This window comes from Lynx rufus, unplaced genomic scaffold (genome assembly GCF_022079265.1).
Source record: "Lynx rufus isolate CCGP_SWC_20201006 ecotype Redwood Valley unplaced genomic scaffold, mLynRuf1.p SCAF_36, whole genome shotgun sequence".
Classification (NCBI taxonomy): Eukaryota; Metazoa; Chordata; class Mammalia; order Carnivora; family Felidae; genus Lynx; species Lynx rufus.
The window spans coordinates 3,660,542-3,674,530 of NW_025814852.1; the positions used below are offsets into that span (position 1 = coordinate 3,660,542).

Consider the following 13,989-nt stretch of genomic DNA (forward strand, 5'->3'; position numbering starts at 1 on the left):
TACAGGCTGTGTGCACCCTGGGGTTTAGCAACGGCCCCTTCTGCACCCATAGGCCAGGGAGCACCCGTGGGCCCTCAGCCTGCAGCCCGCCCTCCGGCCCGCCCGACACCTGCAGGGGTCCGTCCGCCAGCCCCGTGGCCGGCTCTTAACTTGCTTTGGTGCCCCCCCCCCCCCCCGGGAGAAACAGTTCGTGTGATCCATGCTTTACATTTAATTTTGAAGAAGTGCTTTTAACACTTGGAAACGAAAATCAGCTTGTTTTGTATATAGGAACTGGGTTTTTTTTTAATGCAAATGAGTCCAGCCCTGCTTGTAAATCTGCTTAAGCAGCTCGTCTTACCCAGAGTGGCCTTTGTGGGACGGGATGGTGACTAGAGGACCCTCCTGTACACTTAGCTCTGAGTACCCCCTGCCCCTGCTGCTTGCTCCCTGTCTCCTCCAGGCCCGGCACCCTTCACCCATGCCTCCTTCCTGCCCCCGGGTTCCCGCGGCCTCTGCGACACTGACCCCCATTCTGCGTGGGGCACCGCTGTTCACACACGCCTTGTTCTCACACACACCAGGCACAAGCCTGCTTGGGCTGGTCCCTCCCAGGGACCCCGTGCCCTAGGTCAACTCTGGCGCACGCTGGGGCCCAGGCCAGAGGTTCCCCCCGCACCATCTCTGGGGAGGGGGCCGTGGTGGGGTGAGTGTGCGGGACCTGACGCCACAGCCGTGAGTAGCAGTGTCCGGGGAGCTGCCGCACGGGGTGCCGAATGTGCACCCACCTCTGCGGGCAGGGGGACCGTGTGTTCCCAAATCAAGCCTCGCTTCCGGTGGGGGGGGCGGGAAGGAGGGGTCTGTGCGCCTGGGGCCAAAGGTTCACTCATTTAATGCAAAGAAGGAGAGAGGCCTGATCTTTAAGTGGTATCTGGTGCTCCAGGGTACTTTCTGGAAAGAAAGGGCACAGTGGGAAGAGAGGGAGGGAGGGGAGGAAGGGTCTCCTACAGCCAAGGCTCACTCCCTCCTTTTATGGCTCAACATCTGAATTCTCGGCAGGTTTCTGGAGCTGAGACACAGTCGCCTCGGGAAATCGGGCCCTAAGTTTAAGTTCTAGCGCCTTCTCTGCTCATATAAAAAGATGAAAAGTATTGCCCCCTTGCTCCCCGCCCCCACCGCCCTCCGAACTAATTTCAGGGCCTGTTTAAGGGACCCACCATCCACCCTGCGAGCCACCACCGGGTTCGCTCCAGGCAAGGCGGACCGGGAGCGGGAAATAGTCTGTTATTTGGAGAGTCTTTGGGGTTTCTGCCATTCTGTGCCCTGGACAGACGTTCCGCCCAGCGTGGACGCATTTCCTGTGTGTTTGGAACCCTGCATTCTCACCGACTGCAACCGAGAGACAGTTACTGACGCACATGGAAATACGTGTTCAGCGTGCGAGGCCGCTGCCCTTCACCCCACCCGGCAGCCAAGCAGCGGGGGCCTAGCGACGCCCCGGTTCTCTGCGTCGCGTCTCGTGGTGGAAGGAAACAGCCCGACCCGGCCAGGCCTCCTCGTGGGTCAAGACAGGCTTTCCTGACGTCACAGTCAGGAAACACAGAAATGCCGGGCTGGCCTCTTCCCTAACTGTTGTGACGCGGAGTGAGGACTTTGAGAGACGTCAGGATCGCGGCCAGGGAGGGACGGGGTCCTTCCCGTGATTTGGGCACCCGGCCCGCGCGCGTCCCCGCGGCCTTCCGTGAGACCGTCCATCTAAACGCTCGGCGTCTGCCCTCAACACGTAAAGAGTCCTGGCGGAAGACGTGCCAAAAGAGAAGTTTACAGGCACCGGAGTCCCCGTAGGACTTGTGTGCAGCGTCGGGGCCAGGGCTGCGGGGTCCCCTGCCGGCGGCCACGCCTCCCCAGACGCACACCCAAGGCGGGCTCCGCGTCGGGCAGGCCTGGGACTCGCCCCAGGTGATGACGTCAAGGTCCTCCGAGAACCCAAGCCAGCAGACAGGGGTGCGCCAGGACGAGGACGCCGGGAGCCTGAGCTGGAGACGCTCCCGCTCTTGCGGGAAGACGGGCATATGTGTTCTATCAAAGTTATTTCTGGTTTCCATCTTCCCAGACATTTATTCTACTTACAATGCACGTAGAGTGTAGCTTTACCTCACTAGCATCTCTGACAGAGCAGTTTATCGGCCGTGACGCGTCGAAGCACCCAGCACCTGTTAGGATGCCCAGGTCTGGCGATGTCAGCTCCCCTGGCACCCCCAGCCGGCCGCAGGGACGGCCTCTCCGAGCCTGGCACCCACCAGCTCCGACCAGGAGGAAAAACGGCTATCTTGCCAGCTAACTTTGCCCTTCCCCGGAGTCCCCAACCCGCTTTTCATAGCTGCCGAGGGAGGAATTCATTCTTTTCGGGGAGTTTAGAAACTTGGTTCAAAAGGCATTCTTTGGTGTTTATTTCAACAGAGGCTCAGCACAGAAGCGTCCCCAGGATTTGGGTATTTTTTAGTGAAGGGTCGTGGAAAGTAATTTTTGGCCTGATGCCTGGAGAGCCCACTGGTTTTGCGGCTCAGAAAGATAACGCACAGACCATGCATCTTTTTATTAAGAATATCGACTTTCTCTGGAAACCATTTCCGTTCCAAATGAGACATTAAGCCTGTGGCCAAAATGTCTACTTCTGTGTGTTAATAATAAAAAGGTTTTAATGAAGAAACAACCAGTCATGGCGTTTCATTCCTTCCCACTCTGACGGGACCACGATTTTCGTAAAGGAGATAGCATCCGTGGAACGTAACCGTGGCCTGTCTAGAGCAAGTGCCTTTCGGATTTCCCATGATGAACGCGTCCTGCTCTCATACAGGAAGGGGGAGGTCTGTGTCTGAAACATATCGACTGGCACAGATAACTCTCCTCACTGAAGGCCTCATGAATCCTAGCAAACCTCAATCGATTGAGGACTGCAGAGAAATCAACGTGCACGCACTGTCATTGCTGCCCCACCCAGAAAATGCGTTATTCCCTGCCTGCTGGGTTTTTTCTTAACGTTTTACTGAACATTGGAAGTGAACACAAAGGGAGAAGTCCCACGGACACATCACCCCCTCCAACCGCGAGAGGCGCTGGCCAGGCCCGTTCCACTGATCTGGCCTCCCGGCCCTGCCCCTCTCGGTGGCCGCAGGATGTCCCCGGGGACTCCACGCCGGCCAGCATGCGTCAGGGACAGGGGGCTGTGTTCCTGCCCTTCTTCCCCGCACGGCCCCTGTCCTCCCTCCAGGCAGGGCATCCCACCCTCCTGATTTCCACCAAGGCGCTTTAGAACAGGAAACCCACTCCGGGATCTGTCTGGAGTGTGAAACGGCTGCCGAGAAAGACACGGGGGGCAGGGGAGGGGGGTGGGGGTTACCCAGGCCTTCCTTGTGCCAGGCCAAAACTTGGGTCCCAGGAAGCCCACGGTCCTGTTCCCTGATTACAGGTGAGTCCAGAATTCAGGATGCTGCGACTTTTTTAATGGAAAGTCAAGCCACTAACATCCTTCCCAGCTCAGAAGTAAAACGAGCACGTAGGACGTTACTGCCCCGTCCGCATGTTTTCCTAACGTAAAGAGCAAACATTTTCAGGGAAAGCAGTGAAGTCTGCACCTTCACGATTGGGCAAATTATGGGAGACGGGGGACAATGTGTCAGGTCATTGCTGCTGGTGTCAGGGGACCCCTGACCTCTCAATCGCAGATGGAGGGCCTGTTGACGTTGTAGCTGGGGTGGAAGTTGAAGCGGTCGTAGGAGGTGATGTAGTTGTCGGGACCCGTCACAACGCTCTTCTCCACGCAGACGTTGAAAGTATTGTTCCGGAACATCCCACCGGCCGCAAGTTGTCTGGAAAACTTGCCCGAATTTGGGTAAAATACTTTCTGGAAGTGGCAAGGGGACACAAGAATTAATGGGGTGTGCAGCCGGTCATCGGGCATTTCTGGAAGAAGAACAAGAATTTGTAAGAAAATGTCATCTCCGCTCCCAGGAAGCAGCGACGTCAGGGTGGGCAGAATGGCCCAGGCCGTCCCTGTTTACTTTTTTTTTTTTTAAATAATTTTATTGATTTATTTTGAGAGACAGAGAGTACACGCTCAGGAGGCGAGGGAGTGGGAAAGAATCCCAAGCAGGCTCAGTGCTGAGCCCGACTCGAGGCTCCGTCCTATGAACCGGGAGATCGAGACCTGAGCCGAGATCGAGAGTCAAACGCGTCAGCGACTGAGCCACCCGGGAGCCCCCAGACCATCCCAATTTATAGGTGACGTCTGGGAACACTTACTAATAGCTCGTTACGCACGGACTGAAGGACCGCCTACGGGCCACCTGGGCGTAGCACAGCCACTGCTGGCCCCAAGTCACCCCAGTTCTGCTCGGACCAACCGTGCCACCAGATACACATCTGGACCTCTCTGAATGTCAGTTTCCTCTTCTGCAGAGAAGAGACAAACTTGACACACGTGGGTTTCAGCCCTGAGTGCGTACGCGAATCCCCTGTAGAGCTGTAACACACTTCTGATGCCCATGCCCCACCAGTGCAGGGGTGCGGAGGGGGCACTGCCCTAGTGGGGTGAGGGTGCGGTGAGGACCACACCCAGACAAGCCCGAGCTCCCGTGTGCAGGCGCTAGGGTGGTGGGGATTAGTCCAACAGCACAGCATCATCGGGTGACCCTGGGGCGCCCGGGGCCTGGGGCTCTGCCAGATGGCTCACCCTGGACAGGTGAGCTGTTCTTTAGCTAGCCTCCTGTCAAGATCGCTGGCTGTTGTGTCTCCTTGGCAGGAAGCGGGGACAAAGAGAAACGGCTTCCGTGCATGTTTTTAATAGACTGTCTTTTCTCAGGGCAGAGGCTGTGGGCTCCAGAGAAATTGAGTGTGGAGCGCGGAGTTCCCAGATAGCCATCACGGCCCCCCCGACCCAGAGCACAGATGGCCGCCCTGAGCGTCACTGTGCCACATTTCTGACAGCTGAGCCGACGTCCACACATCCACACGTCACTGAAGTCCACGGCGTTCAGTTCATCAGCGTTCACTTTTCGTGTTGTATGCTTCAGCGGGATTCCATTACAGTATCGCAGAGAACGGTTTCCTCGCGGTATCATTTTTCTTTTCAATTTTTTTCCAATGTTTATTTTGGAGAGAGAGGCAGAGCGTGAGTGGGGAAGGGGCAGAGAGAGAGGAGACACAGGATCCGAAGCAGGCTCCAGGCTCCGAGCTGTGATCACAGCGCCGGACGCGGGGCTCGATCTCACAAACCACGAGACCGTGACCTGAGCCGAAGTCGACCCTCAACTGACTGAGCCACCCAGGCGCCCCAAATGTTTATTTATTTTTGAGAGAGAGAGAGAGACAGAGTGCGAGCAGGGTGGGGGCAGAGAGAGAGGGAGACACAGAATCCAAAGCAGGCTCCAGGCTCCCAGCTGTCAACACAGAGCCCGACGTGGGGCTCGAACCCATGAATCGGGAGGTCATGACCTGAGCCAAAGCCGAATACTTCACCGACTGAGCCACCCAGGCGCCCCTCTGGAAACTTCCTAGACAAATAATCTCCCAAGAGCTCTATCCCCCATGTAAAACACGTAAATAAGCGATATAACCAGACCTTTTAAAATGATGACTATTTTGAAGGAAAAAACCACACTGTCACCCCAAAATGGGTGCCCCTACTGTCCTGGGTATCCAGGGGATGCTTATGCTGGTGCATCCGACCCCTCACCTGGGCCCAGGAGGGACTTCAGGGGAGTTTTAGAAGGCAGTTCTAGACCTCCAAACTGTGAAGTCAACCTCAAAAAGGGGGTGGGGGGGTGCCCAAAAGTACACGGATCCCCAGATCTACCAATGTGCCTTGTCCCGTTGCAACCTGTGGTTTTTCGCCGGCACTGCCTCTTAAGGTCACGAGTTCATTAACATCAGGCATTATTACAAAAAGGAAGCAGCCGATCCCTTATTTGCTTCCAAACTCACTGCCTGAAGGTGCCTGGTCGGGGGGGGGGGGGTGTCTATGTAAGAGGAGCCAGCCTTTGGGGACGTCTTAAGCCAGTCTACGTGCGCCGTTTTCATCTTTAAATTTTTTTTTTAACGTTTATTTATTTTTGAGACAGAGAGAGAGCATGAACGAGGGAGGGGCAGAGAGAGAGGGAGACACAGAATTGGAAGCAGGCTCCAGGCTCTGAGCCATCAGCCCAGAGCCCGACGCGGGGCTCGAACTCCCGGACTGGACCGCGAGATCGTGACCTGAGTTGAAGTCGGACGCTTAACCGACTGCGCCACCCAGGCGCCCCCCGTTTTCATCTTTAAAACACTTCGTGGCCAAATTCACTTAGTTATTTCTACCCGGCCCTGTTTCAAAAAGATTTGAGGTGCCCCCTCCCCCTTTGTGATGTTGGAACTTTGGGCCACTCCGGACAGCCCCCCCCCCCGATGTGTTGCCCTTTTGAGAAGTCCAGGATTGCAGCCTCCTCCTCGGGATGCCCCCCCGCCCCCCACATACACGTGCTTCCCGCTTACCGGCATCTCGTGCACGGTGGGGGCCCTGCTCCCGTAAGCTTGGTTACTGGTCCTGTACACGGAGACAGGCTCCTTGGTCCTGGCCGATGAGAAACACACTCTATTTTCCGTGCATTTATTCTAATTCTGCCCAAGCCACGGCCTTAAAACATCTGCTTGATGGAGCTCTGTCGGGAACGCCCCAGGCTGGCAATGCAGCCGTGAGCGTGGGCTCCCTCGGCCCGCAGGTTCACCCTCCCCGCCTCCTCGGCTCACCCCTGCCCTTACTCTCCCCCAAGGCAGGCCAAAGCCCTAAAGGCAACCCTCGCAGGGTCTTGGCACCTGCCGTCACTTCCTGGACAGGCAGGGAGGTCAGGAGCAGCGGCTCAGCCGCCACAACCCTGCTGGGGGTGGGGGTGGGGGTTGGGGGTCGTCCACTCCGGAGCCTCTGAGAGAAAACACGCCTGCGGTCTCTGATGCTGACCCTGAGTTGAACTGAGTGGCTGGGTTCGGACTGTCTCATGCCTCCAGAGCTTGAGCGAGATACCACCTTTCTGCACCCCAGTTGTCTGTCCTGGGACAGGATAACAGCCCCCCGTCCACGGGATGGCAGGGGAGACTAGGTGAGGGAGGGCAGGGGGCTACCAACGTCCCAGGGTTAGCCATGAGCAGCTCAGGCGTGCCGGTGGCGGCGCCTCCCCGCCCGGAGAGGTAGGACTTATTCCGGCCACCCCGGCCCGTCCTGCACGACTGCAGGCCCCTCGCTTGTGCTTTCGGAGGACTTTCTCGCCCATTTGGTGGCAACAGCTGGGCGCGGGGCCAGGCCGCGGACTCGTGTGTGCGGGCCTAGTGAGCGGAGCCCCCCCCAGCGCGTGCCCGGTGACCTCTGACTCCGTCCTCACCCGTAGCCCCGAAACCACTCCGGGTTGTTGAACCTGACCGGCAGATCCCCGTCTATGCGGTAGTAGTCGCTGGTTCTCTGCGGGGGCGCGGGGGCCGGGGCCTCCGGGGCCGGGGGCTCCGCGGCCTCCGCGCACTCTCGGGGCTTCGCCTCGGACATGAGCCTGACCTCCGCGGCGTCGGTGGGAGAGCTCGGGGGTCCGCGCGGCTTCCCGTTGCCAGGCGACGGCCCGGTCACCTGACTGGGCGGTCGGGCCTTAAAGGCGCCGCGCCCGCGGCCTTCCCAGCCGCTCCCCTACTGGCCGGGGGACCCCAGGTCTTGGCCTTCACCCGCAGAAGGCCCGCTTCCAGCTCCGCACGCCGCTTTACCGCGTGCCTGGGTGTCCCCGGCCCCGGACGTCGGGCCCCATCCCCTCCGCCCCGTACCCGGCTTCTAAATGCAGACTCCAGATGCGCCTAATCTTCTGGGAGTCCCCCTGGGAGAGCGACGGGTTGTGCTGGACTGGCCCGAGGTGAGGAGGGCCCCCACGGGGACGGCGGCTCGTGCGGGGTGCAGGGGGCGAGCTGGGGGGACAGGGCCGGGGGACGCGCTCCCCTACACCCCGCGCTCGCCCCGACCCCGCCGGGCCGCTCCATCCTCCCGTGTCCGTGGCGTCCGGGCGGGCGGCGGGCCGAAGTCGGGCCCGGGGCTCACGCATCGCGGGCCTGCGCGGCCGGACCCGGGGCCGAGCGGCGGGGCGCGCAGAGGCACCTCCGGGCCGGCAGGCGGCGCTGCGGCCGGGGCGCTGGCGGCGGCGGCGGCGGAAGGAGCGCCGCTCCCAGAGCTCGTCCCTGCCCCGTCCGCCCTCCGCGCCATGGCGCCCGCCGCGTCCGTGTCCCGCCTGCTCGGCGCGGGTGAGCGTGCGCGGGGGCCGGGGGGCGCGGGCGGGGGGCTCCGGGGGGCGCGGAGCACAGGGCGCGGGCGGGATCCCTGGGGACGCGGCGGGACGGGTCCGGGCGGGAGGGCACGGGCAGGGGCGCGGGGTGCGGGCGGGGGGGTGGGGACGGGGGGCGGCGCGACGCCTCCCAGGCCTGCGGGTCACGCAGCGCCCGCCGCGCGGGGACCCAGGCCCCCGCAGGGACAGCGGCCGGGCGCGCGCGCCACCAGCCTGCTCTCTCCCCAGGTGTCTGCGCCGGGCCGCTGCGGCCGCGTCTGCTCCAGAGCGCCACCCCGGGGCGGGCCCGGCCGAGCGGCAGGACCCTGGCCAGCGCTGCGACCCCCGCCGTCAGGGAGCCCGAAGGCAGCATCGGTAAGGTCGGCTCCTCTGCGAGCCTAGGGTGTTGAGGGGACCGCGCCTGGCCTCCCCCGTTTGGGGTTGGAATCGTCTGCCACGAGGAGTTCTGAGTGCCCTGCCATTAGGTGTGAAGGCCGGGAGGGGTGCGGACCCAGGAAAGAAGAAGGGGCAGCCTGCCTCCGTCTCCTGCCCCCGGCAGCCCCGTGTGCTGGGTGCACCCGCACGTGCACTTACAGTGGCCTGAGCTCGTGCCTCGCTGCCCTGCCCTGTCATCCGCTCTCATCTGAGGATGGGGCTAAGGCCACTGTCCTCCCCGGGTGGGGGGAGGGAGAGCGAATGGTGGCCCATGTGGCTTGGCCCTTTGGGAGGTGCTCTCTGGACCGCTGAGCCCTCCCTGGATGCCTGATCGGGACCTTCCTCTGGTGACTGGGAGGCACCCCCAGGACCGGCCTGGGCCCCTCCCCTTTCTGGGTATAGACTTGACCAGGGTTACCCAGGAGCAAAGCCAGGGTCAGAGCCTGGCTGCAGCCCCAATCTCCTGGAAAGGACCCCGTGGCCTCCGGCACTTTGGTCAGCTGGAATTACTGGCCCTCCCCCTCCCCGGCCACGTTGCCTCCCTTCCACGGTTGGGAGCAGGGGGGCCGCAAGCCACAGCACCCTCTCCTCCCCACCCCAGATCTCAACGACAGGATCCTCAACGAGCCCCTCAAGCACTCTGACTTCTTCAACGTCAAGGAGTTGTTTTCCGTGAGAAGCCTCTTCGATGCCCGGGTGCACCTGGGGCACAAAGCAGGCTGTCGGCACAGGTGACAGACACGGGGGCCCGGTGTGGTGGTGCCTGCGGGGCCCGGGGACCCTCCTGCCTTGGGATCCTTGGAGTCCAAGGCCCTTTTTGCACTGGCGCGTTTCGTCCTCTTCCAGACGGGGCCCCTGAGCCCCGGGGAGGAGCAGGGGTTTATTCTCAGACTCCGCTTTGGCCCCCACGCTGGACTGTGTGCTCAGGGGCACAGGGTGGAAGCTGGCGAGGGAGGCAGCGGTGGCACATTCACACGTTCAGATGTGTGTGCGGCGTTCCTTCCGGTGGCATCCCCGCGTGATGGCGTGTGGGTGCGGGGAGACTTGCCCGAGGCTTGCTGTAGCCCAGGCCTGTCCTGGTCACCCCGAACCCCACCCCACCCCCACTGCCTCCCGGCCATCACTCGCCGGACAGGGGCCCCCACTGCCGTCGTGGTTGCGGGTTGCAGACTGCACCGTCCCCGGGGATGGTTGCCCCAGAGGGTCCTCCACGGAGGGCCCTGGCGGGTGGTGGGCATTCAGACCAGAAGGCGCCGAATTGGCCACGTGGACTTTGCTCACCCTTGCCTTTGTGGGGTCTCCGGCAGGTTTATGGAGCCGTACATTTTTGGGAGTCGCCTGGACCAGGACATCATTGACCTGGAACAGACAGCCGCGCACCTGCGGCTGGCGTTGAATTTCACAGCCCACGTGGCCTATCGCAAGGGCATCATCTTGTTTGTGGGCCGCAACAGGCAGTTCTCACACCTGATCGAGACCACGGCCCGGGACTGCGGCGAATACGCCCACACCCGCTACTTCAAGGGCGGCCTGCTGACCAACGCCCCGCTCCTCTTGGGACCCAAGGTCCGCCTGCCAGACCTCATCATCTTCCTGCACACGCTCAACAACGTCTTTGAGCCCCACGTGGCTGTGAGAGACGCAGCCAAGATGCAGATCCCCACCGTGGGCATCGTGGACACCAACTGCAACCCGTGTCTCATCACCTACCCCGTCCCCGGCAACGACGACTCTCCCCCGTCCGTCCGCCTCTTCTGCAGGCTCTTCCAGACAATCATCAACCGGGCCAAGCAGAAGCGGAGGCATATGGAGGCCTTGTATCGGCTGCAGGGCCAGGAGGAGCCGGGGGCCCGGGGCGGGGGGCCGGCTGACCCGCCCTCCCTGGGAGCGTAGGACCTAGGTCATTCCTGGCGACGGGTCCTCTCCCTTGCCCGAGGAGAGCGGCAGCCACGCCTGTCCCTGAGCCAGCAGCCCCTTGCCTTCCCCGGCCGCGGTCCTTGGCCGCGGTCCTGTGGCTCTTGACCTCGACTTGACCTCTTGACCCTGCTGCTAGTAACGGCTCCTGGCAGCCGCCGCCCCCCCCCCCCCCCCCGCCCCGGGCTCCACTCGAGACCCGTGGGTCCCAGCGGGTGCACAGAGGGCCAGCAGCCAGCAGTCCGGAAAACACGCTCGTCCTGGAGTCCGGAAAGCCTCGCTCACACCCTAAATTCAGTCCCTTGTGTGGCGGGGAGGCCCTCCCACCGAGTCGCCCTTCATCGTCTCCCAGACTGTGCCGAGGTTGGGCTGCGTCCTCCACGGTTTCTGGGGCTGTTCTATAACCGGCGGCCACAGGGCCAGCCACCCAGAGCATCCCATCCGGGAGGGGGCGGGCCGGGCAAAGCAGACAGCAGGATCCCAACGGAAATAAAGCTTTCACTTGGACGGATGCGGCTTTGGGGCCTGTGGGTTGCACAGTGCGGTTTATGTGCCTCTGCTCACCAGCGTGGCGTCCGTCAGACCGCCGTGGGCTCCACGGAGCTCACGGTACTCTCAAGCTTCACGTGGATGTGGGAGGTGGAGAGGGCTCAGCCCCCGGGGACCCGCCCATCAGTGAGGCCGCCCCACGGCGCACACGCTCTCGTGTGCATGGACACCTGCCCGCCTGTGCTAGCCCGCGTCGCGCAGAAGCACACGGGGACAACAAGAGGGGGCCCGGTGTCCACCCGGCCTCTTCCAGGGTTGGGGCAGGGGTGCGTGGTGGAGGTCCCTGCTGTTTTCCGTTTTCCACGCTTCGTGATTTACAAGGTGCGGGGAACGGGGCGCCCACTTGCCCACCTGAAGTACGAAAATGCAATTTATGGGAAGGTAAGTGCAGGGGTCCCCCCTGGGCTTTCACCAGCAAGTACTTCCTGCTGAGTTCTGACAGAAGTGCTTGGCCCCCCCATCCCTTGGAGCTCCAGAGAGGCCAGCTGTGGGGACCCAAGACCCTCGAACATGAGCACCATATAGAACTATGCGGTGAACAGGGCCTTCCTGGGGCCCGTGTGGGGCCCGCCAGTGGCACAGAGCCCATGCCAGCCTCCAGAAGCAGGCCACGGGGGGGTGGGGTGCAGCTTGGGTCGGCGCAGGACGGTGAGAGACACGGGAGGCAGCCCTGGCCCCTTTTCTGTCCCGGGTTTAGGGGCTGAATGGAGGGCACTGGTCGCCACCCCCGCGTGCCACAGGAGCTGCGCCGACGGCCTGCCTGGCCCTGCCATCCTCTGTCCCCTGAGGGTCCCCTGGAACCTGTACAGTGAGGACCAACAGGGCTACCAGGAGTTGGGTTTTTGTTTTTGGTTTTTTGGACTGTTTATTTTTGGGGGAGAGCGCGAGCAGAGGAGGGGCAGAGAGAGAGGGAGGGGGCAGAGGGTCCGAAGTAGGTTCCACACTGCCAGCACAGAGGCCGACCTGGGGCTCGAACCCACAAACCACGAGATCATGACCCGAGCTGAAGTTGGACGCTCAACCGACTGAGCCACCCAGGCGCCCCCTGGGGTAACAGGAGTTATGACTGGCCACCGCTATGCTCCCCGTACTGGGAGTGCTGGGGGGTACAGGGCAGGCAGGGTGCCCCCTCCTGAGTGGATGCCTCAGGGGACACGCAGACCCAAATCATCAGGGCACCTTCAGGGCAATGAGAACCCAAAGAAAAGGCTCGGGTTTCTAGGACAGCAGGGGTGGGGGATTAAGGGCCACTTGTAAACTGACATAAAGGTGACCCTGGCAGGAGGGCACCTCCACATTTGCCACCCTGGAGACGAACCCCAAGAGAGCCCAGGAGCGGCCAAGGAGACAGTGAGTGTACTTGAGGCCGAGAGAGCTGGGGGACCGGCTCCTGAGTCAGGAGAGGAGGGGTCGCGCCCAGCCCTTCCCCCCTGCCGCTGCGGTGGCTGACATGCCCACCGGACCTGACACGGGGCCGTGCCCCGACCAGCGGGGGTCTCGAGGGAGCTGACCACGGGGACCAGAGCAAAGGCCTGGGAGAGCCGGGCTCAGGGTGGGTTTGGGACCAAGCTGAGGGTAAGTGCCATGCCACCAGTGAGGGCCAGGAGCTCGGGGTGAGTGTGGGTACGGAGGGGGCTCCACAACCAGGCCCGGAGACGGCCACGGAAGGCCACCTGCCCAGAAGCCAACCAGGTGACTCCCCATGGTCCCACCCACGGCTTGCGCCTTGAGGGGGCATAGTCCCCACCCAAGGAGTCTGGGCTCCTCCCTACCCCCACCCCCACCGTCCAGCCCCAGCCTTGGCCAGGTGGGAGTCACCCTTCACCTGTTCGTAAGATTAGCGAAGCCACTTCAGGACGTGGACAGGATTATTTTTACACTGTATTTTGAACTGTCCCTCCTTTGTCCAAAACCTAGCCCAGTTGTGAAAATGATCCAGCCCTGCCCCTGGATGAGACCCAGAGGGTGTGGACGGCCAGTGCAGACACCCTGAGGCAGCTGGGGGACCCAGGACCGTGCTCTCTCCTATGTCCCCATCTCCCTGTGCACCTCCCAAAGGAACGCCACCACCCAAGAGGCCTGGGACCTGCCGCTCAGAAAGGGTGAGCACGGCCCCCGCGCAGCACAGCGGCTCCCCGCCCCCTCCTGGCACCTTTTTGAGCCTCAGGTGTCTCGTGGGAACCCTGGGTGTCAGGAGGACCACCCCACTTGGGGTCGTGTCCCACTGTTGGGACAAGTCCCCCACCCTGTGCCCGGCCCGCGGAGGGGGTTGCCTGGGGCTGCCGTGCTTCCTCTCTGCCTCCAGCCTGGGTGTCCCGTGCCTGGGGCAAAGCTGCTCTCGCCCTCGATTGCATGTGGGGGATCCATCCTGGGGGTGGCCAGGGAGGGGTCCCCAACCCCCTCAGATGTCTGTAAGGTGCTGGCTGGGCTTCGTTCACTCAACAAGTGGGCACGGAGCCCCTTCTAGACGCTTCGCATACCCCAGACCAGACTCTACCCTCCTGGGCTTCCGTTCTCGTCCAGAAGTCAGCCAGTAACCCTAGACATCATAGCAGGTACGGTAGATGTGATGCCCTCACGGCCTCCTCTAGATACGGATGCATCCTTCCTTATTCTGACGAGGACGGCGGACCCCAGGACCAACTGAAAAAGTGAGCGGACTTGGGAGCCGATGGGAGGACCCCCGTCTCCAAGGTGGGGGACATCTAGGGCGGGGGCGGGGCACCGGGCAGAGCCACGGCTCCCACACGAGCTGTGATTCCTACTGGAGGGCCGAGGGGCGGGGGCCTCTCCT

At 62.2% G+C, this 13,989-nt stretch overlaps 2 protein-coding genes across 2 annotated transcripts; one reads left to right on the forward strand and one right to left on the reverse strand.

Moving 5' to 3' along the window:
• Positions 1-3,509: 3,509 nt before the first annotated feature.
• PIERCE1 (piercer of microtubule wall 1) lies at positions 3,510-8,062 on the reverse strand. The gene is made up of 3 exons (XM_047093851.1): positions 7,386-8,062; positions 6,505-6,583; positions 3,510-3,883 (listed from the first exon to the last, which is right to left on the reverse strand). Exons 1-3 carry the CDS (start codon positions 7,541-7,543, stop codon positions 3,695-3,697), a joined length of 426 nt encoding a protein of 141 aa, XP_046949807.1. The 5' UTR covers positions 7,544-8,062; the 3' UTR covers positions 3,510-3,694.
• Positions 8,063-8,237: 175 nt separating this feature from the next.
• Positions 8,238-11,158, forward strand: MRPS2 (mitochondrial ribosomal protein S2). The gene is made up of 4 exons (XM_047093792.1): positions 8,238-8,277; positions 8,547-8,672; positions 9,334-9,463; positions 10,040-11,158. The coding sequence occupies exons 1-4, from the start codon at positions 8,238-8,240 to the stop codon at positions 10,623-10,625; spliced, it is 882 nt and encodes a 293-aa protein (XP_046949748.1). The 3' UTR covers positions 10,626-11,158.
• The last annotated feature ends 2,831 nt before the right edge of the window (positions 11,159-13,989 follow it).

Bases quoted from the DNA above. Each gene is read 5' to 3' on its own strand.
- MRPS2 (XM_047093792.1), top strand. From the start codon at position 8,238: ATGGCGCCCGCCGCGTCCGTGTCCCGCCTGCTCGGCGCGG. The intron at 8,673-9,333 runs GTAAGGTCGGCT...TCCCCACCCCAG, and splicing joins GGAGCCCGAAGGCAGCATCG to ATCTCAACGACAGGATCCTC. The intron at 9,464-10,039 runs GTGACAGACACG...GGTCTCCGGCAG, and splicing joins AAAGCAGGCTGTCGGCACAG to GTTTATGGAGCCGTACATTT.
- PIERCE1 (XM_047093851.1), bottom strand. From the start codon at position 7,543: ATGTCCGAGGCGAAGCCCCGAGAGTGCGCGGAGGCCGCGGAGCCCCCG. The intron at 6,584-7,385 runs GTGAGGACGGAG...CTCATCGGCCAG, and splicing joins GAGTGGTTTCGGGGCTACGG to GACCAAGGAGCCTGTCTCCG. The intron at 3,884-6,504 runs GTAAGCGGGAAG...TGCCACTTCCAG, and splicing joins CCACCGTGCACGAGATGCCG to AAAGTATTTTACCCAAATTC.